Source organism: Saccopteryx bilineata, chromosome X (genome assembly GCF_036850765.1).
Source record: "Saccopteryx bilineata isolate mSacBil1 chromosome X, mSacBil1_pri_phased_curated, whole genome shotgun sequence".
NCBI classification, from domain to species: Eukaryota; Metazoa; Chordata; class Mammalia; order Chiroptera; family Emballonuridae; genus Saccopteryx; species Saccopteryx bilineata.
Window position 1 is genome coordinate 23,569,275 of NC_089502.1, and position 25,226 is coordinate 23,594,500.

General features: G+C 37.8%; 1 protein-coding gene across 2 annotated transcripts in view; it reads left to right on the top strand.

Moving 5' to 3' along the window:
- TENM1 (teneurin transmembrane protein 1) overlaps positions 1 to 21,627 on the top strand; it is a 1,131,584-nt gene extending 1,109,957 nt beyond the window's left edge. For both annotated transcript variants that reach the window (XM_066248720.1, XM_066248721.1), the window contains 5 exons: positions 9,992 to 10,288; positions 16,184 to 16,571; positions 17,509 to 18,729; positions 19,305 to 19,447; positions 20,774 to 21,627. In XM_066248720.1, the coding sequence (XP_066104817.1) occupies positions 9,992 to 10,288; positions 16,184 to 16,571; positions 17,509 to 18,729; positions 19,305 to 19,447; positions 20,774 to 21,532 (2,808 nt within the window). In that variant the 3' untranslated portion in view covers positions 21,533 to 21,627. The remainder of the gene's footprint in view (positions 1 to 9,991; positions 10,289 to 16,183; positions 16,572 to 17,508; positions 18,730 to 19,304; positions 19,448 to 20,773) is intronic.
- Positions 21,628 to 25,226: the final 3,599 nt, after the last annotated feature.

The following is a 25,226-nucleotide window of genomic DNA, read 5'->3' on the forward strand; positions in this document are numbered from 1 at the left end:
ATGACTATAGCAAGGGATAAAGAAGGTCACTACATAATGATAAAGGGAGCAATCCAACAAGAGGATATAACCATTGTAAATATTTATGTATCAAATATAGAGCCACCTAAATATATAAAGCAGATTTTGATAAATATAAAAGGCAAGATCTACAGCAATACTATAATAGTAGGGATTTTAATACCCCACACCATCAATGGATAGTTCCTTCAACAGAAAATTAATAAATAAAGAAACAGTATCCTTAAATGACATACTAGATGAACAGGATTTAATTGATATATTCAGAACATTTCACCCCAAGGCAGCAGAATATACATTACTTTCAAGTGCTCATGGTACATTCTCTAGGATAGACCACATGTTAGGACACAAAACAAGTCTCACTAAATTTAAGCAGATTGAAATCATATCAAGCATCTTCTCTGACCACACTAAAATGAAACTAGAAATCAATAGAAAAACTGAAAAATATTCAAACACTTGGAGGATAAATAGCATGTTATTAAATAATTAAAGGGTTAACAATGGGATCAAGGAAGAAATAAAAAAATTTCTTAAAACAAATAACAATGAACATACAACCCAAAATCTATGGGACACAATGAAAGCTGTCCTGAGAAGGAAGTTCATAACATTACAGTCATACCTTAAGAAGCAAGAAAAAGCTCAAGTAAACACTCATGAGAAAAAAGAACAAAGCTGGAGGTATAATAATACCTCACTTCAAATTACACTACAGAGACACAATAATCAAAACAGTATGGTACTGGCAGAAAAATAGACAGGCCAATGGAACAGAATTGAGAGCTCAGAAATAAAACTACATATATATCATCAAATCATCTTTGACAAAGGAGCCAAAAATACACAGTGGAGAAAAGAAAGCCTCTTCAATAAACAGTGCTGGGAAAATTAGAAAGCCACATGCAAAAGAATTAAACCTGACTAGTTTGTCCCACTACACAAAAACCAATTCAAAATGGATCAAAGACCTAAATATAAGATTTGAAACAACAAATAACTTAAGAAGAAAGCATAGGCACTAATCACATGGACCTTGGCCATAGAGAACAATTTATGTATTTGACCCCAAAGGCAAAGGAAATAAAGGCAAAAATAAATGAATGGGACTATATCAAACTAAAAAGCTTCTGTACAGCAAGAGAAACTGACAATAAAACTAAGTGAGAGATGATATTTGCAAACCGCAGCTGCGATAAATGGTTAATATCCAAAATATATAAAGAACACACAAAAATCGGCAACAACCAAACAATCCAAGTAAAATATGGGGAGAAGACCTGATCAGACACTTCTGCCAAGAGGACATGCAAATGGCCAACAGATATATGAAAAGATGCTCATCTTCACTAGCTATTTGAGAAATGCAAATCAAAACTACAATGAGATACCACCTCACACCTGTTAGATTAGCTATTATCAAAAAGACAGAAAATAACAAGTGTTGAAGAGCCTGTAGAGAAAAAAGAACTCTCATTCACTACTGGTGAGAATGTAAATAAATATAACCATTATGGAAGAAAGTATGGTGATTCCTCAAAAAAATAGGAATAGAACTAACTTATGACCTAGCAATCCTTCAACTGGGTACCTACCCCAAAAACTTTGGTGCATAAAGACACATGCACCCCCATGTACATCACAGCATTATTCACAGTGTCCAAGACATGGAAACACTCAATAGAGTAGTGGATAGAGAAGATGTGATAAATATATACAATGGAATACTACTCAGCCATAAGAAATGATGACATAGAGTCATTTATGACAACATGGATGGACCATGAGAACATTATACTGAGTGAAATAAGTAAATCAGAAAAAGCTAAAAACTATGATTTCACACATAGGTGGCATACAAAGCTGATATTCATAGACATAGATAAGAGTGCAGTGGTTGCCAGGGGGAGGGAGATGTAGAGGAGCAGGAGGGGGGATGGGGTAAGGGTGTAAAGAGAGAGAAATATAAGGTGATGGAAAATGATTTGGCTTTAGGTGATGGATATACTACAACATAATTGACTATTCAAACAATGGAGTGATGTTTGTCTGAAACCTATGTACGCTTATTTATCAATGTCACTCTGTTAAAACTAATTTTCTAAATAAAAAAGAAGCAAGAAAAAGCTCTAATAAACAACCTAACCCTGCACCTAAAAGAACTAGAAAAAGAACAACAAACAAAGCCCAGAGGAAGTAGAAGGAAGGAACTAATGAAGATCAGAGCAGAAATAAATGAAATACAGGCTAAAAAAACAATAAAAAAGATCAATGAAACCAAAAGCTGATTTTTGAAAAGGTAAACAATATTGATGAAACTTTAACCAGACTCATTAAGAAAAAAAGGGAGGCCCTGGCCAGTTGGCTCAGTGGCAGTGCTTTGGCCAAGCATGTGGATGTCCTGGGTTTGATTACTGGTCAGAGTACACAGGAGAAGTAACCATCTCCTTCTCCACCCCTCTCCTTTCTCTCTCACTCTCTCTGTCTTCCCCTCCCACAGCCATGGCTCAACTGGTTCAGGTGCTGAGGATGGCTCTGTGGAGCCTTCACCTCAGGTGCCAAAACTAGCTCCTTATGAGCATGGCTCCAGACAGCACAGCATTGGCCCCAGACAGGGTTGCCAGGTGAATTCCAGTTGAGATGCATGTGGATGTCTGTCTCTCTATCTATCTCCCTTCTTCTCACTTGGAAAAGAAGGAATAAAAAAGAAGGGGGACCCAAATAAATGAAATTAGAAATGATAGAGGAAAAGTAACAACTGACCTCACAGAAATACAAAAGATTGTAAGAAAATACTATGGGGATCTTTTTTTTTTTTTTTTTTTTTTTTTTTTTTAAATATTTTATTGATTGATTTTTTTTAGAGAGAGAGGAGTGAGAGAGAGAGACAGAGAGAGAGAGAGAAGGGGGAGGAGCAGGAAGCATCAACTCCCATATGTGCCTTGACCAGGCAAGCCCAAGGTTTCGAACCGGCGACCTCAGTGTTCCAGGTCGACGCTTTATCCCACTGCGCCACGACAGGTCAGGCCTATGGGGATCTTTATGCAAAAAAAAAAAAAAAAAAAAAAGGGCAACCTAGGCAAAATGGATAAATTCCTAGAAACATACAATCTTCTAAAACTGAATCTAGAAAAGTCAGAAAACTTAAGCAGACCTATTACAAGAAATGATATTGAAACAATTATCAAAAAACTTCAAGCAAACATAACTCCTAGACCAGAGATTTTCACAGGCAAAGGAGATAAAAGGGTTGTACTTAGAAAATTATAAGACATTGAAAAAAGAAATCAAGAAATATACAAACAAGTGGAAGAATATACATGCTCATGGTTAGGAAGAATAAACATCATTAAAATGTCCATACTACCCAAAGCAATCTATAGATTCAATGCAATTCCTTTTAAATTGCCAATGACATGCTTCACAGACCTATAACAAATATTTCAAAAATTTATATGAAACCAATAAAAGAACGTGAATACCTCAGCAATCTTGAAAATGAAGAACAAAGTGGGAGGTATCACACTTCCTGATATCAAGTTATACTACAAGGCCATTGTAATCAAAAGGCATAAGAACAGGCATATAGATCAATGGAATAGAACAGAGAACCCAGAAATAAGCCCACGTCTTTGCCGTTCATTGATATTTGACAAAGAACGTAAGAGCATACAATGGAGTAAAGACCATCTCTTTAATAAATGGTGTTGGGAAAATTGGACAAGTACATGCAAAAAAGTGAATCTAGACTACCAATTTACACCATTCACAAAAATAAACTCAAAATGAATAAAAGACTTAAATGTAAGTCACGAAACCATAAAAATGTTGGAAGAAAACGTAAGCAGCAAACTCTCCAATATCTCTTGTAGCAATATTTTTGCTGATATGTCCCCACGGGCAAGTAAAATAAAGGACAAAATGAACAAATGGATGTATCAAACTGAAAAGCTTTTGCACAGCAAAAGATACCATGAATAAATAAAAAAGACAACCCATTCAATAGGAGAACATATTCGCTGATACATCCAATAAGGGGTTGATAACCACAATTTATAAAGAACTTCTAAAACTCAACACTAGGAAGGATACAATAAAAAAAATGGGCCAAGGACATGAATAGATGGCCAGTAGGCATATGAAAAAATGTTCAATGTCCCTAATCATCAGAAAAATTAAAAATAAAACCACAATGAGATATCACCCCACACCTGTCAGAATGGCGCTCATTAACAAATCAACACACAATAAGTGCTGGAGAGGATGTGGAAAATAGGGAATCCTCCTGTACTGCTAGTGGGAATGCAGAGTTGTGCAGCCACTGTGAAAATAGTATGGTGTTTCCTCAAAAAATTAAAAATAGAACTGTCTTATGATGCAGCTGTCCCACTGTTGGGAATATATCCTAAGAATACCAAAACACTTAATTCAAAAGAATATATGAACCCCTATGTTTATAGCAGCACTGTTTTTAGTAGCCAAGATCGACGGTGGATAAAAAAGCAGTGGTACATATACACAATGGAATACTACATAGCCATGAAAAAGAAGGAAATCTTACCTTTTGCAATGGCATGGATGAAACTGGAGATTATTGTGCTAAGCGAAATAAGCCAAGCAGAGAAAAACAAGTATTGTATGATCTCACTTATATGTGGAATCTAATGAACAAAGTGAACTGAGGAACAGAATAGAGGCAGAGGTGGGATCACAGGGAGCAGAGGGACAGCTGTCAGAGGGAAGAGGGATGAGGGGATGGGATCAGAGGTGGTGAAGGAATTAGCCAAATTGTATTACATAACATATAGATACAGATAACAGGACAGCCAATCCCAGAAGGAAAGAGGGGATGAAGGTGGGGGGGACAAAGGAGATAAGAATAAAAAGAGACTTTGCATGGGGCATGGGGGGCACAGCATGGGGCATTGAGGGGGTTTTTTGAGTGGGACACTTGAAAACATTTTAACACAATACATTTAAAGTTAAAAAAAATGAAAAGAAAGTGCCGTACCCCAATAGAAAAATGAGCAAATGTCATGAGGAGACAATTCTTTAAAAAAGACCTACATGTGGCCAACAGACGTTTAAAAAGCTTCAATATTACTAGTAATCCAATAAATGCTAATTTATATCACTCTCATTTTCCCACAGTCATATTGGGGAAAGTTTACTGATAATGATAATACTTGATGCTGGTAAGGATGGAATGAGATGGATCCTCCCATGACTAGTAAATGATAGCATAAATTAGTATAACTATTGTGAACTGTAAAATAATATTTGAAATTGCATCAGGAGTTTTTAATATGTTCTTATCATTTGACCCAATAATTTCAGTTCTGTATTAAGGAAATATTTGCTCACAAAAATTTTCAACAAAATATGAAATAAAAGATAATGGAAAACAAAAATTCTAATTTCCAACAATAGGAGAAAGGATAAATGTTTACTGTGTAAGATAATATTATGTAACCGTTAAAATCCACATTTTTAGAATATTTAATAACATGAGGGATGCTCAAGGTAAAACATTAGCTGAAAAAGTAAAACGTAAAACTTTAAGTAGTGCCTGACCTGTGGTGGCGCAGTGAATAGAGCACCAACCTGTAATGCTGAAGTCACCAGTTAAAAATCCTGCCTGCTCAAGGCACATACGAGAAGCAACTGAGCTAATGCTTCCCGCTCCTCCACTGATGCCTTTCTCTCTCTCTCTCTCCTCTCTCTAAAGTCAATAAGTAAAATCTTTAAAAAGAAAACATTAAGTACAATCCCAGTTATCTTTTTTAAATGTATGGACACAGATAACACACAAAAAACGTAGGATAAATGGAATGAAATGCATCAAACTCTAAGCAACCATTCACATTGGAGGGTGGGAGTCTAGGTAATTATTTTCTTTGTATATTTCTATATTTTTCAACTTTTATGCAATGGAAAAATATTACTTTTATCTGGAGTAGGGTGGGGTGTTGAGGAGATTATTTTTAAAAGCAGAGTGCACACAATGACTAAGCAAGGGAAGATCAGAGTCTGCAATGAGAATATTGGCTTTACAATCACACAGGCCACTAAGATAAAAACTCTTCCTGGATCTCACTTGTATGTGGAATATAAAAACAAAAAATATATACTGAATTCATAGAAAAAAACAAAACAGATTGGAAATTGCTAGAGGCAGGGGGTCAGGGGTAGGAAAAATGGGTGATGAGGGTCAAAAGGTACAAATTTCAACTTATAAAATATTCAAGTCCTGGGGATATAATATACATCAGAGTGACTACACTTAACAACACTGTATTTAGAAGCAGCTAAGGGAGTATGTCTTAAAATGCTCATCAAAAGAAAAAAAATGTTAACCAGACTTATTGTGATGATCTTTTTGCAAAACATCAAATATCAAATGATTATGCTGTATACCTGAAGCTAACATAATGTTATATATCAATTATGTATCAATTTTAAAATTAAAAAAAAATTAAGTCTTTCTGAAATTGAACTATTGAGACCCCTCAAAGTTTCATGTTTGGATTTCAGAGGTCCCTTGTGATTTTATTCATAAATTTTATTTATTTATTTACTTACTTATTTGTATTAATGAGAGGCAAGGAGGTAGGGAGTCAGTGACAGGTTCCCGTATGCTCCCCAACGGGGATCCACCCAGCAAGACCCATACAAAGTGATGCTTTGCCCATCTGGGGCAGCTGCTCCCTTGGTCGGTAACCAAACTATTTCAGTGCCTGAAGCAAGGCCATGGAGCCATCCTCAGTGCCCAGGACCAACTTGCTCAAACTGTTCAAGCCATGGCTGTGGGAGAGGAAGAGAGAGAGAGAAAGAGAAAGAGAAAGGAGAGGTAGGGGGTGGGATGCAGAAGCAGATGGTCACTACTACTGTGTGCCCTGACCAGAAACCAACCTGGTACATCTACATGCTGGGCCGATGCTCTACATCTGAGCTAACCAGCCAGGGCCTGTGATTTTATTAAAAATGATTGTGTGCTCAGTGGATAGAGTGTCTGCCCAGCATATGGATGTTCTAGGTTTGATTCCAGTCAGGGTACAAAGGAGAAGCAACCATCTACTTCTCCCCGCCTTCTCTCCTTCTTCTCCTCCTGCAGCCAGTGGCTCAATTGGTCTAGGCGACAGCCCCAGACAGGGTTGCCAGGTGGATTCCAGTCAGGGCACATACAGGAGTCTGTCTCACTATCTTCCCTCCTCTCACTTAAAAAAAATATTATCATATGCTTGACTACGTGGTGGCACAGTGGATAGAGCATTGACCTGGGATGGTGAAGACTCAGTTTTCAAATCCCAAGGTTGCCGACTTGAACATGGGCTCACCAACTTGAGCGCAGGGTTGATGGCTTGAGCGTGGGATCATAGATATGACCCTATGGGCGCTAGCCTGAGCCCAAAGGTCATTGGCTTAAACCCCAAGATTGGTGGCTTGAGCAAGGGGTCACTGATTTGGCTGACGCCCCCCAGTCAAGGCATCTATGAAAAAGTAATCAATGAACAACTAAAGTGCCACAGCTAAGAGTTGATGCTTCTTATCTCTCTCCCTTCTTGTCTGCCTCTCTCTCTCACAAACACACACCCACACACATAAAAAAAAGATCATGTGTTATAAAAACAAATAAAGTTTAATAAAAAGAAGGAAAAAGAAAAATGATTATGTACATGCTTATGTGCAATTTCTGGGGACCTGATGCATGGCTTTCAGATATTTATAGGAATCCTTGGCCATAAAAATATACATAAAATTTAGTTGAATAGCTGGTGAATCAGTTGAGTCCGACTATGATTAATGTAGTCAAACTCTAATATTGGTTCCCCCCCCCTACCTCATTAACCTGATATTTCACATTCTGTTCTGAATCACGTGGATAATTCCTACAGATATAAACCTAGTACAAGCTGCAATCACCTTGGAAACTGACACATAGGCCCATTCAAAAGCCTAACAAAATTTGGAAAACTAACCATTATATTCTAAAAATAATAATTACTATTTTTATACTTCACCAGGTACCTGTATATGTAATGTCATTTCGTTCTTAGCACAAGTCTGTGATGTTAAGTGGTTATATAACTCCTGTTTCACAAATAAGGAAACTAAGGCCCTGATAGAAGACATGACTGGCATACAGGCAGCAGCTTACTAAATGTCTCCTGCCCCCTCATTGGCCACTGCTGTTTACAGTTATAAAAGTCTATTCTTCATTCTTGCCTTGGTTCCTTGCCTTAGACTCCCTACAACCAAATTAAAAACCTGTCCCTTGAGAGCTGGGTGAAGGCTACACAGTGACTTTTTACCATTTTTGCAACTTTTCATTTGCCTGACACTTTCAAAATAAAGTTATAATAAAACAAAACAAAACAAAACTCACTAAAATTCAAACTGAACTAAACAAAACTAAATGAAACAAAAAGAAGTTTAAAAGCCCTCCCCTTAGATTTCCAACTACCGTCCTTTAAAGCTTCCCTCTTCCACAGAGCCTCCTTTGGCTCTGTTATGATTAGCTAACCATAGCAGAAGTTACTAGTGGGATTGCTAAACATTGACACTATGAGCTAAAGAGTAGAAAAAAACCATGTCAGTTGTCCAGTTGCTTTGAAAACCCAGTAAAAGTTTCTTTCTTGCCTATATGTAAACCTTTTCCACTAAAGCTGTGTAGTTGTGTTGTCGTCTTTCATGGACCCAGCTTCATTTCTTAAGAGTCAGGCACCCAAGTGCTGTCTTCCAGGGATTCCACCTGTGATCCCTGGCACCAGCCTTCCTCTAGGATGGTTTTGTGCTTGTGGAGTACACAGAGGGAATAACAGTATGCAGTTGAGAAAACGAAGAACCAGAACCAAGCCAAGAAACAGTAGTTATTCGGAGACTTGGTGTCAAAACTAAATTCTGTGCTTTAACTTCATTTAGTTGGGCCACCAGTGCAAATACTGGGGGATCCACCAACACCTACAATATTAACCTGTTGTTCTCTGTGAAAACATTGCTGAGTAGGGTTCCATTACTAGGGGCAGTCTGAATTTCCTGTAATAAATATGAAGCAACATAAGTCGAGCCCATGTGAACAAGGAAGCCTAAGGAGGGAATTTGTATAAATTAGAGGAGATTCAATATATTCTTTCTTTGTAATTTTCTTTTTTTGTTTTGTTTTGTTTTTGTTTTTTTAGTGAGCGAGAGAAGGACAGACAGACAGGAAGGGAGAGAGATGAAAAGCATCAATTCATTGCGGTACCTTAGTTGTTCATTCTTGTTTTTTATGTGTGCCTTGACCAGGGGGCTACAGCCAAGCCAGTGACCCCTTGTTCAAGCCAGCAACCTTGGGCTCAATCCAGCAACCACGAGGTCATGTCTATGATCCCATGCTCTAGCCAGCAACCCCATGGTCAAGTTGGTGAGCCTATACTCAAGCCGGATGAGCTGTTGCTCAAGCTGGCAGCCTTGGAGTTTCAAAGACCTGTGTCTTCAGCATCCCAGGCTGATGCTCTATCCACTGTGCCACTGCTTGATCAGGCTCTTTCTTTGTGATTTATAATTACATAAGTAATTTACCCTTGTATGTTCTAACCACTTCACTGGTAAAGAAGGGGTAGGAAGTCCCACTCCTTAGTAGACATCTGACTGACATAAAGTAAGTTTACATAATTATTTAAAATTGGGTCAGCACCTTTGAGGCTTGAGTTGGGAGAAAACAATCAACAACCTTATATGGAGGATCTAGCACATGCCAATAGTTAAGATGTAGCCCACCCATCCAGGATTGTACAATCTGATGGGAGAATAAAGATCAGTGTCATATGAGGACATGAGAAAGGTGAAAGCCATGTAGATTCAAAGGCCAGAGATAATCCCATTGTTGGAGAATCAGAAAAAACTTTGCAATTGCGAATGCATCAGATTGGGGTTCAGGAGGAACCAAGGCTGAGCTTAAAATGTACTTTGTATCTATTTTTTGTAGGCTCATAACAGAAACCTACTCTCCATAGACTTTGATCATATAACACACACAGGAAAGATCTATGATGACCATCGAAAATTCACCCTTCGAATTCTTTATGACCACACTGGACGACCTGTTTTGTGGTCTCCTGTAAGCAGATATAATGAAGTGAACATCACATATTCAGCTTCAGGACTGGTGACGTTTATTCAAAGAGGGACATGGAGTGAAAAAATGGAATATGACCAAAGCGGAAAAATAATTTCAAGAACTTGGGCTGATGGAAAAATTTGGAGCTATACCTACTTAGAAAAGGTAAGTAAGTGTGGAGGAAAGGGGGGTGGGGAGATGTATTCAGTGGGACACTTGAATCTATATAAACACAATAAATTAAAATCAATTTTAAAATGTATGTAGGAAAAATAAACAAGTTTTGAGTTTCTTACTGAGAATATCAAAAGTGGCCCTAATTGCCCACTTTGGTAAGGACTGGCAGGAGAAAAGTCAGTGTTCTGGATGAAAGTCATGTACAAGTAACCAAAAAATTGTGTGTGTGTGTGTGTTTGTGTATCGGTGTACGTTTGTGTGTATACATATATATCCTATAAGGATAAGCTGTTCTGCAACTGAAAACTTTCCCTAACCCATACTCCACCAGGTACTTCAAATTGAAGTCAAGACAATGGCTTAGCTTTCTCCTCATTTGAACGTATTTGTTCATGCTCTTGAGAACATATCTTTATTATTATGAAAGCTCAAACTGAAGAAAATAGGTAGAAAATTATAAAATTGTGTGTTAATATACCTCAGCTCTGGAAAACAGCTCCTTACATGGAGGAAAAAGAATTCTAATTTTATTAAGATAGTGAAATTTTAGTAGTGTACATTTGAGGACTGATTTTCACAAGTAATCAGTATGGGAGAATGCTGGCATCCGGGCTCGTTGAAAATAGTCCTTTGTATGCAGTGAGTCTCCAGTAACATCCATAATGGGAGTGTCTGGCCTCTGTTTGGTAGAAATAGACAAAGACTTTAATTCGGCCACCAAAACCAGTTGTCATACAGCAAAATAGTTTCTGGCCAGATCAGTAGCAGAGGACAGTAAGAAAAATTGATCTCTCTCTGCCATCTCAATTTCTAATGCCCTAAAATACTGTATCTGGTATCCCAAATCTATTATTCAACTGAATTTATCCGTCCTGAGTTAATTTCTGGGAAAACTGAAAAATGCTTTCCCTTGACCAGTCAAAGGTAATGAGTACAAGGTAACCCCCAGAAGTTCTTAGAAAAGTTATGACTTCATAGCTCACAGGGCAAAAATTCACTATTTTCACCCACCGGTGCCAAGCCTTTCTGATATACCTCCAAGGTTTCAAACAAGAGTGTGCCAGTGGTTATATGTCATTATAAAGACTATTGTACACTGTGCCAGAGTCAGTCGCTGGGGAATTTGCCAGGTTGGAAATGCCTAGGTCAGGAGATAAAGCTAACCCCGCCTGGGAGCAAGATACAGGAGGGAGCTCTGTGCTGTATCCACCCCATGTCCTTTCTTGCTGAACAAATTGTTCAAATCTATAATCTTTACTCTATACTGGGAATGTCTGAATCTTACAGTTGGTCATCCCTCTTTTGAATTGCGGTAACAAGGATGACTGGCAAAATCATATAACTAATGTCCCCAAAGGGCTGAACTTCTAACAAAATTAACTGATTCCAAATATTTGGTGATATGTTTACATAAGCAAAGCATATAATAACGACCTACATATAAAAAAAGATGCCACTAATTACTAGTGCGTTATAGGCTGACTTGTTTGTCTAGGAGTGAGCATAGGTTTATGATGCATCTTCCACGGGCCCTACACGTGGCTAGTGAAATAACCAGCTCTTTTAGGGAACCTACATCAGTTAGAACTCATAATCCCAACCTCATTAGCACCATACTCTGGCCACTAAGCTAATTGCCTATGGGCAGTTGCACCTGGCTCTCAGAAGACTTTCCCTTTAGGCTGTCTATACAATAACAAAGAGCCTGTTGAAAACTTAAAATGTTTAGTTCTGCATGCAGTTATTAGCTTCTGAACCAATTTTATTGTTTCTCTTTTCTGAATTACCTGAGTATTTCATCAAATTTACTTGAGTGAAGAACCATGTGAAGCAAACTTTATATAAGTTCTCCTTGCTACAGAAACTTAGTTGGCAAAAATTTTTCAAAACAAGACGAAACAGGCCCTGGCTGGTGGTGCAAAGGAACAAGCATCGTCCTGGAGGACTGAGGTCGCCTGTTTGATCCTAGGGTCACTGGCTGAAGCCTGGATTGCCTGCTCAGGCACCGGCTCAATCCTAAGAGTGCTGGCTCCACCCTGAGGTCACTGGTTTGAACACTGGTCAGGACACATATGAGAGCAATGAATAGCACAACTAAGTGAAACAACAAGAAAATGCATATCTCTCTCTCTCTCTCTCTCTCTCTCTCTCTCTCTCTCTCTCCCTTCCCCGTTTTCTCTCCCTGAAAAACAAAACAAAGAAAATTCTGTCAGACTGTAGTGCCTGCAGTGTACAGAAATAAGACCTTACTGACATGGAATAATGTATCAAGAAAAGCCCCAGTGACTTCCTTAGAGTAGTTTTCTGACCACTGAACAGGCCAAATCACTTGTGCCTTTTAGTTGATTTTGTCCCTTTCTCCTCTTCCTTAATTTCACATTTAATTTGTTCTCTAATGAAAAGGTAGCTCCTGACTTAAACAATCCTATTATGCAAAACTCAAAACCTATAAACACATGGTTCTTTATTTTCTAAAAATCATTTATCATGGCATTGATTCTATTCATGCTATTATTACCAGTGATAATTAATTCACTGAAAAGATGTGATGATTAAATGAAATAATATAAAGCACCCAGCACATCTAGTCATTCAACAAAAGTTAGTTTCTTTCAGTTTGAATACTACATAGTAGTATTTATTTTTAAGTCAAGAACTAAAATGCTAGCACAAACTGCTACTTGAAGGTCAATTAAAACAAATAAGGAAGGAAGGAAGGAAGGAAGGAAGGAAGGAAGGAAGGAAGGAAGGAAGGAAGGAAGGAAGGAAGGAAAGGAGGGAGGGAGGGAGGGAGGGAAGGAGGAAGGAAGGAAGGGAATTAAAGCATCTGTATAATTATGACTCTAGGAAAAAATAAAAAGAATATTGAATTTATAAAATCCGATTTACATGTAGCTTTTTCAGTGAGGTGGTGAAGTTCTGCATCTCCCTGTGCTCGTTTCAGTCCTCTCGTAAACACGGCATTTGAAGACACCTTTTGTCACTGTATCTGGGGCAGAGCAAGGACACAGAGACTGGTTCTTGCAGTATATTTTGAAGTAAGACTTCTCAAACTTTAAAATGTATACTTCTTTTTATACCTCACAATACTTTTGTAAATTTGCTTGCCATCTCTATACCATGATAATTAAAGAGAAACAGCAAACATTTCATCTTAATGTGCAGAAATTTTGTAAAAATTATTTTACTTCCTCTAGAGTAAGTGAAAGTTACATGTATCATTTTCATGCACAATGGTTTGTAGCTATTAGGAGAAAAATAATTATTTGAGTAATAGCTGAAGTTGCTTAAATAATCTCTTCTCTATTAAAAAATCAATTATTGTTTTTTAAATTTTCTCAGTGTGGTCATTAATTCTCTCTTGATTTATGAGACTTCTCTGAGTTAATTATATTTTGAAGACTTGTAGAGCTAAAATTTTATATTACAGTAAGTATAAATCTTTCAGTTTTCTGAAATAATTCTTAAGAACTTAATTTTTAAGATGCATTTAAATATATTTCATAATCATTTAATAAGATGCTTTAGTCTGATACATTTACACAAAATTGCCTCTTTGGAGCAGAAATTTTCAAAGGCAGCCTGGAGGGACAGAATGCAGCCTGCGGCTCCAGCTTTCAGGTGGCCCCATACTGCCATCTGGTGGTCATTCGAATGCTTTAACCTCAAATTTTACCATCTCATTTCTATTGTTCAAACAAATATATAGCCATGTTGGTTCTTTTTCTTTTCTTCTTTACAATGATCTCTTTAAAGATCTCACAATCAATTTTAAAAAATATAAAGTCTCTCACTCTATTGTTTGGACTAATAAGAGATGTCCTTTTATCCTGCAGCAGCAAGGTGGGTGTTGGATGGACCCATAAGCATTGTTTCTGAACAAGCTGATAATAATGCCCACCCAAAGTGAAAAAGCAGCCAAGCAAGAGCTAAATGGTATTCTTGCAACACAACACTTACATTCACAAGATTTCTAAACGCCATCCACATTCTTGACATTGGCAGAGAGCTTTCAAATAACCCAGGGAGTTTTCAAGATAGTGCAGCCCCAGCACCACCTAGGAGCAGGGTCAGGAAGTGGTTGACAGCAGTGTGGTGGATGAGAACAAAGACAGAAGAAGACAATGGTGATATGCTCTAAATCAGGCGTCCCCAAACTACAACCCGCAGGCCGCATGCAGACCCCACCGCACTTCCGGAAGGGGCACCTCTTTCATTGGTGGTCAGTGAGAGGAGCACTGTATGTGGCGGCCCTCCAACGGTCTGAGGGACAGTGAACTGGCCCCCTGTGTAAAAAGTTTGGGGACTCCTGCAAATGCTTGGCAAGGCTGATACAGTGCCTGGAAAAAGCACGGCCCTGGCAAGCTGGTACTAACTAGATAATGCATGGAAGTGATATGGTGATTGTCCCTGGCTTGCATCACAGGTGTCAGATGTCATTTGTTTATGTCCAGCTGACAGAAGAAAGTGGAAAAGAGCTCGGAAATCTTTTAGCCTAAAGGTAATATAAGGGCATTTTTCACCAGCTCGTTCCACGTTCTGTTAGGGTTCTACCTTGGTCAAGGAAGAGGTTCCCACTTTGTGTCCTTATGCCCACGCAAGAGTGCCAAGTCTCCTGCCCTCTCTTCAGTGGGCTTTTCTGAAGCTACAAGTTGTTCACAAGTGATGAGGAGACAGGGTTTTCACCCACAGCTCTGTATCCCCCAGCAGAGTACTTGGTGGAAAAGAAAGAAAAGATAAGCGATGAGCAAATAAATGCTGACTTGGACTTTGTAGTACCGACATGCAAATAAAAATCAATAATTTTCAGAAGAGCAAGGAGGATATGCAGTTATGAAGATTTAAATGTATATTATGTGTGTTTCTGTAATTCATATTCATAAATATTTACATAATTTATATTTAGAAATTGGTTTCATAACAGAAACTTCAGAAAATAAAGCTCAACTAAGTCTTTTGCTTGATACGGTAATTCTCAAAAAGGGAAGGGTAAAGCCTCCTTGGGGAGTTACAATAAAATTTCCCAGGGTGAGCAATTTTTACTGTTATTGTATTTTTTTAATTTATTTATTCATTTTATGGGGGAGAGAAAAAGAGAGAAACATCAATTTGTTGTTCCACTCATTCATGCATTCTTTGGTTTATTCTTGTATGTGCCCTGACTGGGGATTAAACCCTCAACCTTGGCATATCAGGATGATGCTATAACCAACTGAGCTACCTGGCCAAGGCAATTGTTTTTATTAAAAGATGAGATGTAAATGCTATTTCATTAGAAATAAGATTGACTCCTCCTTTTATGTCTAGATTTAAGATTAAGATAAAATAAGACAATATCATTGAAACACCTAATACATGCAAGGCATTATACTTCAACAAATAACTGTTCCTGAAATACAGATCAGGTTGGGGAGAGAGGGCTTGCATAACCAAAGGATGTCCATTTTCAATGGGTTGTTCCCTTAATATAGTTGAAAACATAAATTGCAAAGCAATAATAATAAGATTTTATATACAACTTTTCGAAAGACATCTACTACATGAAGTCAATAAATACTTTTTTGTGACTATAACTTAATACATGGCAAAACCTGCCCTCCATCTACTTCCTTCTAATTTATCTATGAATTGAAACAACAGTAACCTTTCTGGAATAAGGACACTATATTGTAATGCCTTGGTTACTTGTCTCTCTCCTCCATGAAACTGTAAGTTCTATGAGATAGACACCATTCTTGACCACTACTGTGTCAACTCAGGTCCACCACAATGCCCAGTACATAGTAAGTGCTCAATAAACTTGTGTTGAATGGCTGAATGTGTATTTCCTATAATCCCCTCAACTTCAGTGGTACATATTATTGCCACTTTATCTCATTTCAGTCGGTGATGCTTCTCTTGCATAGCCAGCGGCGTTACATCTTTGAGTATGACCAGTCGGACTGTCTTCTCTCAGTCACCATGCCTAGTATGGTGCGCCACAGCCTACAAACCATGCTTTCAGTGGGCTACTACCGGAACATCTACACCCCACCAGACAGCAGCACCTCTTTTATCCAAGACTACAGTCGAGATGGCCGACTGCTACAGATCCTGCATCTGGGGACAGGGCGCAGAGTCTTATACAAGTACACCAAGCAAGCAAGGCTGTCTGAGATCCTGTATGACACCACTCAGGTCACATTAACATATGAAGAATCTTCTGGAGTGATTAAGACAATACACCTGATGCATGATGGCTTCATTTGCACAATCAGATACAGGCAAACAGGTTTGTTGTGAAAGGCTTGTGATCTGTACACCACATTATGTTTTTTGTTTTTTGTTTTTCTTTTGGGCCTCCATCAGAAGAACTTGGGCCCCCCACAAGTGGCGCCGGGGAGTGGGTCTTCCGTACACATATCATGTTTTTTATGATACTTTTGCTGCCCACAGTCTAAGATAGAAACATTAACCTACAGACATTGAATCCAACAAACTGTTACTTTAGCTATCAAAGTATCTTCTATCGAGAATTCAAAACATAGCACAAGCTACATGAGAGCTGATTCCTTAAAAACATGTAGAGTATTTCTGTTTTTCTCTCAGTTCTCAAGGAAGCTGAGATATAAGCATCTAGTCTAACTGTATACCCTACTAACCACCCAATCTTCCCAAAGACGCAACTGTAAGATATGAGTGTCACTGAAACTAGCTCATGCCCTGTGTAACCTCTGTAAACCTCTGCTGATAGCAAATTACCTTCAAAAGTCAGAACTTTTTATTATTTTAATGCTTAGAATTTCTAAAATGCACAAATCCAGTTCCTTAAATACTGGACTTTGTCAAAACATGACCTCTGACTTTGTAACCCAGGTTAAATGAAAGTTTTTTTTGTCAGTGACTATAAAAAGAAAACATGTTTATAATATCAGTTTCTTCATAGCCAGTGGATGGGTTATTACTTCTATGTTTCCTATAATTCAATTATTCTGTAACTGCAATGTACAGTATTTTCAGTATTTTAAATTTTTCTCAAATTTGGTGACCACACTATGAGAATATATGCTGTGAAATTATATACTCAGGCATAAGACATCAGAGGTTGAACTCTAATATTTTATTTTGAAAGTAAAAGCAATAATGGTAAAGAAAACACTAGACCTTTCTGATTACTCAGCATGAAGCACCTACCTTTGTTCTCATCATGTTGATTTTAATTCCTCCAGGACCTCTTATTGGACGCCAGATTTTCCGATTCAGTGAAGAAGGTCTTGTAAATGCTCGGTTTGACTACAGCTACAACAACTTCCGTGTCACCAGCATGCAAGCTGTGATAAATGAAACCCCTTTGCCCATAGACCTGTACCGATATGTTGATGTCTCTGGTAGAACTGAGCAGTTTGGGAAATTCAGTGTGATTAATTATGATTTAAATCAAGTCATCACTACTACGGTGATGAAGCACACCAAGATCTTCAGTGCAAATGGACAAGTTATTGAAGTCCAATATGAAATTTTAAAGGCCATTGCTTACTGGATGACTGTTCAATATGATAATATGGGTCGTATGGTAATATGTGATATACGAGTAGGAGTAGATTCCAATATAACAAGATACTTCTACGAGTACGATGCTGATGGTCAACTTCAAACTGTTTCTGTAAATGATAAAACCCAGTGGCGTTACAGCTATGATCTGAATGGCAACATCAACCTTTTAAGCCATGGGAACAGTGCTCGTCTTACTCCTCTCCGATATGACCTCCGGGATCGCATCACCAGACTAGGAGAGATTCAGTATAAAATGGATGAAGATGGCTTTCTGAGGCAGAGGGGAAATGACATCTTTGAATACAACTCTAATGGTCTGCTGCAAAAAGCTTACAATAAGGCTTCTGGCTGGAGTGTGCTGTATTACTATGATGGGCTTGGGCGACGTGTCGCCAGTAAGTCCAGCCTGGGACAGCACCTCCAGTTCTTTTATGCAGACCTTGCCAACCCCATAAGAGTTACTCATTTGTACAACCACACAAGCTCAGAGATCACATCCCTGTATTATGATCTCCAAGGTCATCTTATTGCCATGGAGTTAAGCAGTGGTGAAGAATATTATGTAGCCTGTGATAATACAGGCACCCCACTCGCTGTGTTCAGCAGTAGAGGCCACGTGATAAAAGAGATATTGTACACGCCTTATGGAGATATTTATCATGACACTTACCCTGACTTTCAGGTCATCATTGGTTTTCATGGGGGACTCTATGATTTCCTTACTAAATTAGTGCACCTGGGGCAAAGGGATTATGATGTTGTTGCTGGTAGATGGACGATGCCCAATCATCATGTATGGAAACAATTGAACCTCCTTCCTAAACCGTTCAACCTCTACTCATTTGAAAATAACTACCCAGTTGGCAAAATTCAAGATGTTGCAAAATATACCACAGGTATTTAAACAGTATAAAACTTTACACTAAATCGAGATAAGTCAGCCTTGTTTATCACATAATCTCAGGCCTGTAAATATGCTTCCTCTTTTTGCCAGTTAGCTCACAAGCTACTGTGCAGTAACTGTCTTCTTTAGTCTTCTAGAGTGAGCAAAACTGTTCATAAAACACAGTGCTTTTTCATCCCAGTATATTTTTTCTGTTCTTTTAAGCTTTCTGTTTGTAGTTTTCACCCTTAAGAGCTTATATAAATAATTTCATAAAAGAAAACTTTAGGATTCTGTTGCAGCAAATAAATCTATCATCACAGTCTGTGTGGCCTTAATACCACTAGCATATTAAGAAATTCAGTGCAGTAAAATGATCTTATCTCTGTGATTATGCAAGAATCAAAAAGTTTCCTTGTAGAAAGAGGATCATGAGTTTTAGAGTAGGTGACGCAAAGGGAATTTTCATTCCTAACTTCCCATTGGCTAAATATCTTGAAGGCAGGGTAGGCATCTTTAAAGCTTTCCACAAAGGTTGTAAAGTATGGGTCTTATATATATTTTCCCTTTAATTTTTGTATCTCACAGACATTGGAAGTTGGTTGGAGCTATTTGGTTTCCAGTTACACAATGTACTACCTGGATTTACCAAACCAGAATTAGAAAATTTGGAATTAACTTATGAGCTTCTACAGCTTCAAACAAAAACTCAAGAGTGGGATCCTGGAAAGGTTAGTAAAAGTTTTACCATATCTACTTAGCTGGAGAAAAAAACAAACAGAAGAGTAACCAACTCCATGAAATAGCATTAATTACATATTTGCTTACTTATTTTTGAGCTGTCTTCATTATTCACTAAAATTTCCATGATTGAACAGGAGATAGAAAAAAGCTTTCATGAGGAAAGGATCAGGGGATTGGAGCTTTTGGGGGGGGGAAAAGAAGACTTAACATGTGATATGATGACTGCTAGAGTAGACAGACAACAGGAAAGAAGAACTTAACTTTTGTAATTGTGAAATATTTGGCTTGTTAACTCAGCTGGTTAGAGTATCATCCGAATATGCCAAGGTTATGGGATCAATCCCTGGTCAGGGCACATACAAGAACCAACCAATGGCTTAAATAAGTGGAATAACAAATTGATACATCTCTCTCTCTCTCTCTCTCTCTCTCTCTCTCTCTCTCTTGTCTTTAAAATCAATAAAAAACATTCAAGTTTCAGCAGATGATCTCATCAAGAGTGTGAGGTACAAATGAATACAAGAAGGAACTTTTTCTTTCAATTGAAAAAAAATAAGAATTTCCGTGTTTGCAAAAATAAAGTGTAAAAATTATAAGGGAAAGGAAATTCTAAATAGGTAGTATAAGCTTTTCCTTTTTTGTAAATGAATATAATTTGTAAATGCCTTTTGTAACTGAAAGTCCAAAAAAGTGTTTAGCAAAATGTTGAAAATTGCTGAAACATAGTAAGGGATACTTGGAGATTCATTATTCTCTTCTATTTCTTAGTATGTTTGAACATTCCCATAATAAAAAAAAAAAAAAGGACATAAAAACCTTTTTTTTATGTCCATGTAAAACTATCTGCAAAACTCTTGCTGGTTTGCTGTTGTTATTTATAAGGTCTTTGCTGCTTGAAAGCAAGAATGATGCTGTCCACACTTCTTTATACCCTTCCTGTGCCTAATGCATCTATACCCGGCCATAACAGCTAGGTGGTGTTAGTTAAAATGGCAAAAATGAACTGTCTTTCTTTTGGAGGAGCTGGCCGCACTTCACTTGAAGTGCCTTCTAGTTCCAAGTTTCTAGAATACCTAGTTTGAACGTAATTTCCTTATGTTTAACTCACCAAGATACCAAGAAAACATGTGTGCCAAGTGATCGTGTCACTTGTTAGTCTTTTCTTTCCAAATCTCTGGTGAGGAGATTTCAAATTGGGCTTGTTTTTAAATCGCACACCAACCAATCACAAACGTTCGCTTTCCGTAATAACCAAGTGCGCGGCAGTTGTTGAATCCTGTGCTACATTTGCCCTGTGCTTTCTTCTTTCCTAGACTATCTTGGGTATTCAGTGTGAGCTCCAGAAACAGCTCAGGAATTTCATTTCCTTGGACCAACTTCCTATGACTCCCCGATACAATGATGGACGATGCCTTGCAGGAGAGAAGCAACCAAGGTTTGCCGCTGTTCCTTCTGTTTTTGGCAAAGGTATAAAATTCGCCATCAAAGATGGCGTAGTAACAGCCGATATCATAGGAGTAGCCAATGAAGATAGCAGGCGGCTTGCTGCCATTCTCAATAATGCTCATTACCTGGAAAACCTACATTTTACCATAGATGGGAGGGACACTCACTACTTCATTAAGCTCGGGTCTCTGGAAGAAGACCTGGTGCTCATCGGTAACACGGGAGGGAGGCGGATTCTAGAGAATGGTGTCAATGTTACTGTGTCCCAGATGACCTCTATGTTGAATGGGAGGACTAGACGGTTTGCAGATATCCAGCTACAACACGGGGCTCTGTGCTTCAACATCCGCTATGGGACAACAGTCGAAGAGGAAAAGAATCACGTGTTGGAGATCGCCAGACAGCGCGCTGTGGCCCAGGCTTGGACTAAGGAACAAAGGAGACTGCAAGAAGGAGAGGAGGGTATCCGGGTGTGGACAGAGGGAGAAAAGCAGCAACTTCTGAGCACTGGGAGGGTGCAAGGTTATGATGGGTATTTTGTTTTGTCTGTTGAGCAGTATTTAGAACTTTCTGACAGTGCCAACAATATTCACTTTATGAGACAGAGCGAAATAGGCAGGAGGTAACAAAAAAAATCTCTGCCTTTGCGTCACCAAAGACTGCCTGTTTTTAAACCATAAAACGGTTTGTTGTATTGGTTTTCTAGATCAGAACTCTGTATATGTAAATATGGAGGAAAAACATATCCAACTGCCTTTCAATGTGACAGAAGATGGTATTTTAATATTGTTTGTTTAAACTCTTTCAGAAATGACAAAGATTTTTAGTTCTTGTGTGGCAATATCCAAAATAGTACAAGTAGAACTCAAACAGCTAGAAACAAAAAGTTGTCAGAAAGCACCACTTTAAATTTGTCGAGCCATGCATATAGATACGTTCAAATACACAAAAGAGAACCCAAGGTTCTATGTGGCTATTGCTACAGAAAGATACATATTTAACTGTTGGCAGAAATGGTGGTGCAATAGTATCTTTGAACCTTGCATTTCAAAAGACTGCCAGCCTTCTCACATTTTCCAGATCTGTTATAAGAAACTTAAGAAGAAGTGTAAAATGTCCTCAGCCATCATCTCCTAGAGTCAAGAACCATTTGCCCTTCCTCCTTGGTTATTCCTTCTTGCTTATTAAACTAAATGCCATGTTGTTGTGCTGTGTTTTGGCAGGTAGTGGCCGGGTTCTGTTTACCACGATTCCCTGTGGGTGTGGTACACAGACTGAATTGCCACTATTTGCTTGTGTGTACATGATACCAAGGCAGCTGGCCAATGTGATTTCTCCCACACAACCTGTTTTGACTACATTTTGTTTCAATAAATTGTCCAGCTGTCTTAGCATCATGTAAATATAGCTTTTATTAACCTGGGTAGGAATTTCTTGTTTATATATAGGGTGTGTTTTGGTCATAGCTTCACATTAGTGATTCAGTATTTATACACTAATGCAATGGCTTTGAACACCCAAAAGGTAATTTACTACAACATATGATTCTGGTACCAAAAAAGTCTTTAGCAGGCATACGTGCCTGAGATGCCGACAAATGACATTAACTACTACTGCAGAAATTCACAAGAGCCAAAACCTTCAAAAACTAGATTGAGTACTAAGGTTGAAAGGAAAGTACCAAACTAAACATCACAGGAATTGATGTTTCAGCCCACTTAGACTTATCTTTTAAATGTACAATTCTGTAATGAACATCTCCCAGCCATATCAGAAAATTTAATTCATGTGCCCTTTCCAACCTAAAGTGTTTTAACTAGTTACAGAGAGGCAGACTATTTTTTGCCCTAATAATTGATATGCTTAGATATTTTAGTTCTCTGTCTTGGCCCATTTTGTTTGATTTAATCATCTCTTCTGCCTAGGAAAATAACTATTTTCCAGGAAGGGTGATTTTGAGCTGCGGTCATTTAAAATTTGGAAAAAGGTAAGGATTAGTGTTAATATGAACCGCAGTTTCTCAATCTCTATGAATCCTGTAGTAAAAAAAACCCTTGGTGAGTTGGGAGATTTGTGCCCAGTGACAAAGAGACAGTTTGTAAAATGCTGTGTAACTGAAAGTTACCACGAATGAAAATACGTGATGGGATGATATGGCCTGTGGAAAATTCCCCTGAGCCAGGTTCAGCATTTTCATCCCTGACTCTGGACATTTGCTATGTCTGAGGGAGAATTTATGATGGGGATGTTACAGTTTGGATTCATTCCAGCTGCTACCTAAATGCAGTACGAGGTTCATTGCCTTGGTTTGAAATGACAGTGTCTTTGAAAAGATGCAAAGTCAGACTCCAGGTTCAGGCTCAGCTTTTGAAAGAGTCCGGCTCCTACCACACAAAATAGAGTAAGGGAAAGACAGGGACCCTTACACAGAAAGTAAGGATGTTGTATCCAAACATTTCATTTTCAAAACCTTCAGGTTGGCATTACCACGTTCTTACACATGTATTGAAAGACAGTGAGAGAAAGGATTCATGGTGAACTCATCTCTCTTTTTAATTGTAAGCACACTAGCTCAAGAGATTACTAATCCAGACTACAATCATACTACTTGTTTTTATTTCCCTGAATCAGGCCTGTGTTAATTGTACAGTATTTATTCAGGATAGGATTCTAAAATTACTAACAAACTTGTTGAAAAATTGAATACCTCCACACCAGCCTAAAAATGGACCTTAAGTTCCTTCAAATTAATAGAAAAAGAATTTGTGAACTGTATATAGAGAGAGCATTCATAAATGTGATGATGTATTTTATCACTAATCTGAAATGTCGATATTAGAATCTATTTTGCTTATATTTTAAGTGATTGTACCTTTTTGCAATTCACTGATGGCGTATCATTTTCAAACTGCTTTAAATATTCATTAGAAACAACTATTTGAAGCTGTTGCTTAGTAGTAGTTATCTTGAAGTGTGCATTTCTAGTTTGTAATACATATTTATTTAGTTTGTGCCTTTAGTTTCTTAAAGTTATATTTGTATTATATTCAGGAAATGCACTTTTTATCACTTACAGCTGTGGTTTTAATACTGCCTTGAACTATTACTGTTCTCTTTACCACTTTCAAAGCTTGAAGGAGGAAAGAGAAAAAACCCAAAAGGTTGGAATTAATAAGTAGTAAGAGAAACGTTTTGACATTTCTTGGTAAGAATGTGGAAATATTGAGTACATTGTTTTCTATTTGGCTGCATACAAAGAATGCCTTCGTTGACTTGTAGTTCTGAAGTTCAGTGACAGAACAATTAGTTTGCATTTCCTGGTGAAAGTAAAAGCATCTTAAAGAAATACGAGAATTTCCCATTCCCAACAGACAGGCAGCTGACACCGCACAGCCATACCTGCTTCGAGTGAGTTAGGGTGAGACCACAATGGTTGGGCTCTGCTCTGGGCAGGGAATGCTCTGTGGTTGTTTCCTTTTCCTAGTTGGACCTATTTTATTGTGCTTTTTTGTTTGGTTTGGTTTGGTTTCACTCTTGCACTATAGTCTAGAGATCCAAATAAGCTGAGAAGTATACTGTTTAACAGACATTTCAATACATTTATTTTTAGTTGTCATTCTAATAATGAGTGATTAGAAGCATGACTCCTGAAAGAAAGAGAAATAAAGCCCAATATTTAACAAACAACTCACCATATAAATAAGCATATGTTTTATTTTTAACCCAGCCAAATAATGTATAAAATAAGCGTGTCTTTGATGTCAATTTATCTAGATCTATAATATATCGACTATATTGACTATATATATACATATATAATATAATATATACAGCATAGCCAAATGTATGAAAACTTGACAATATATAATTTGGAATTCACTTGCTGACAACATAGAGAGGTATAAAATTATAGTTTTCATAAGATTTTTTTTCATCACTGTTGGCACAGTTTCAAGCATACTACCATGTTATTTCTACTTAATTTTTTCTTGCTTTTCTTTCCTTTTTAAAAATATATTTTTAACCAGACCAGGCCCCACTGTAATACCATCCAAGAGAGTGAAGGCAAAGTTTTTTTGCATTTATAAAGGTATGTCCCTGTAAGGGCAACTGTAGTGGAATTCAGTGGTAATAAAAACAAAAGTACAGTAATAAAATATTAAAAGAAATTTTGGAAAGATTGGAGTTTGTTATAGCTCATGGAAAACAGAAGGTTACAGATTGGACACAATATTCCTGTCTTCTTGGAGAAACTCACACACACGTAGGTGAGCTGACCAGTACTTCTGATTCAGACTGCTCTTTCACAGCCTTCTGTGA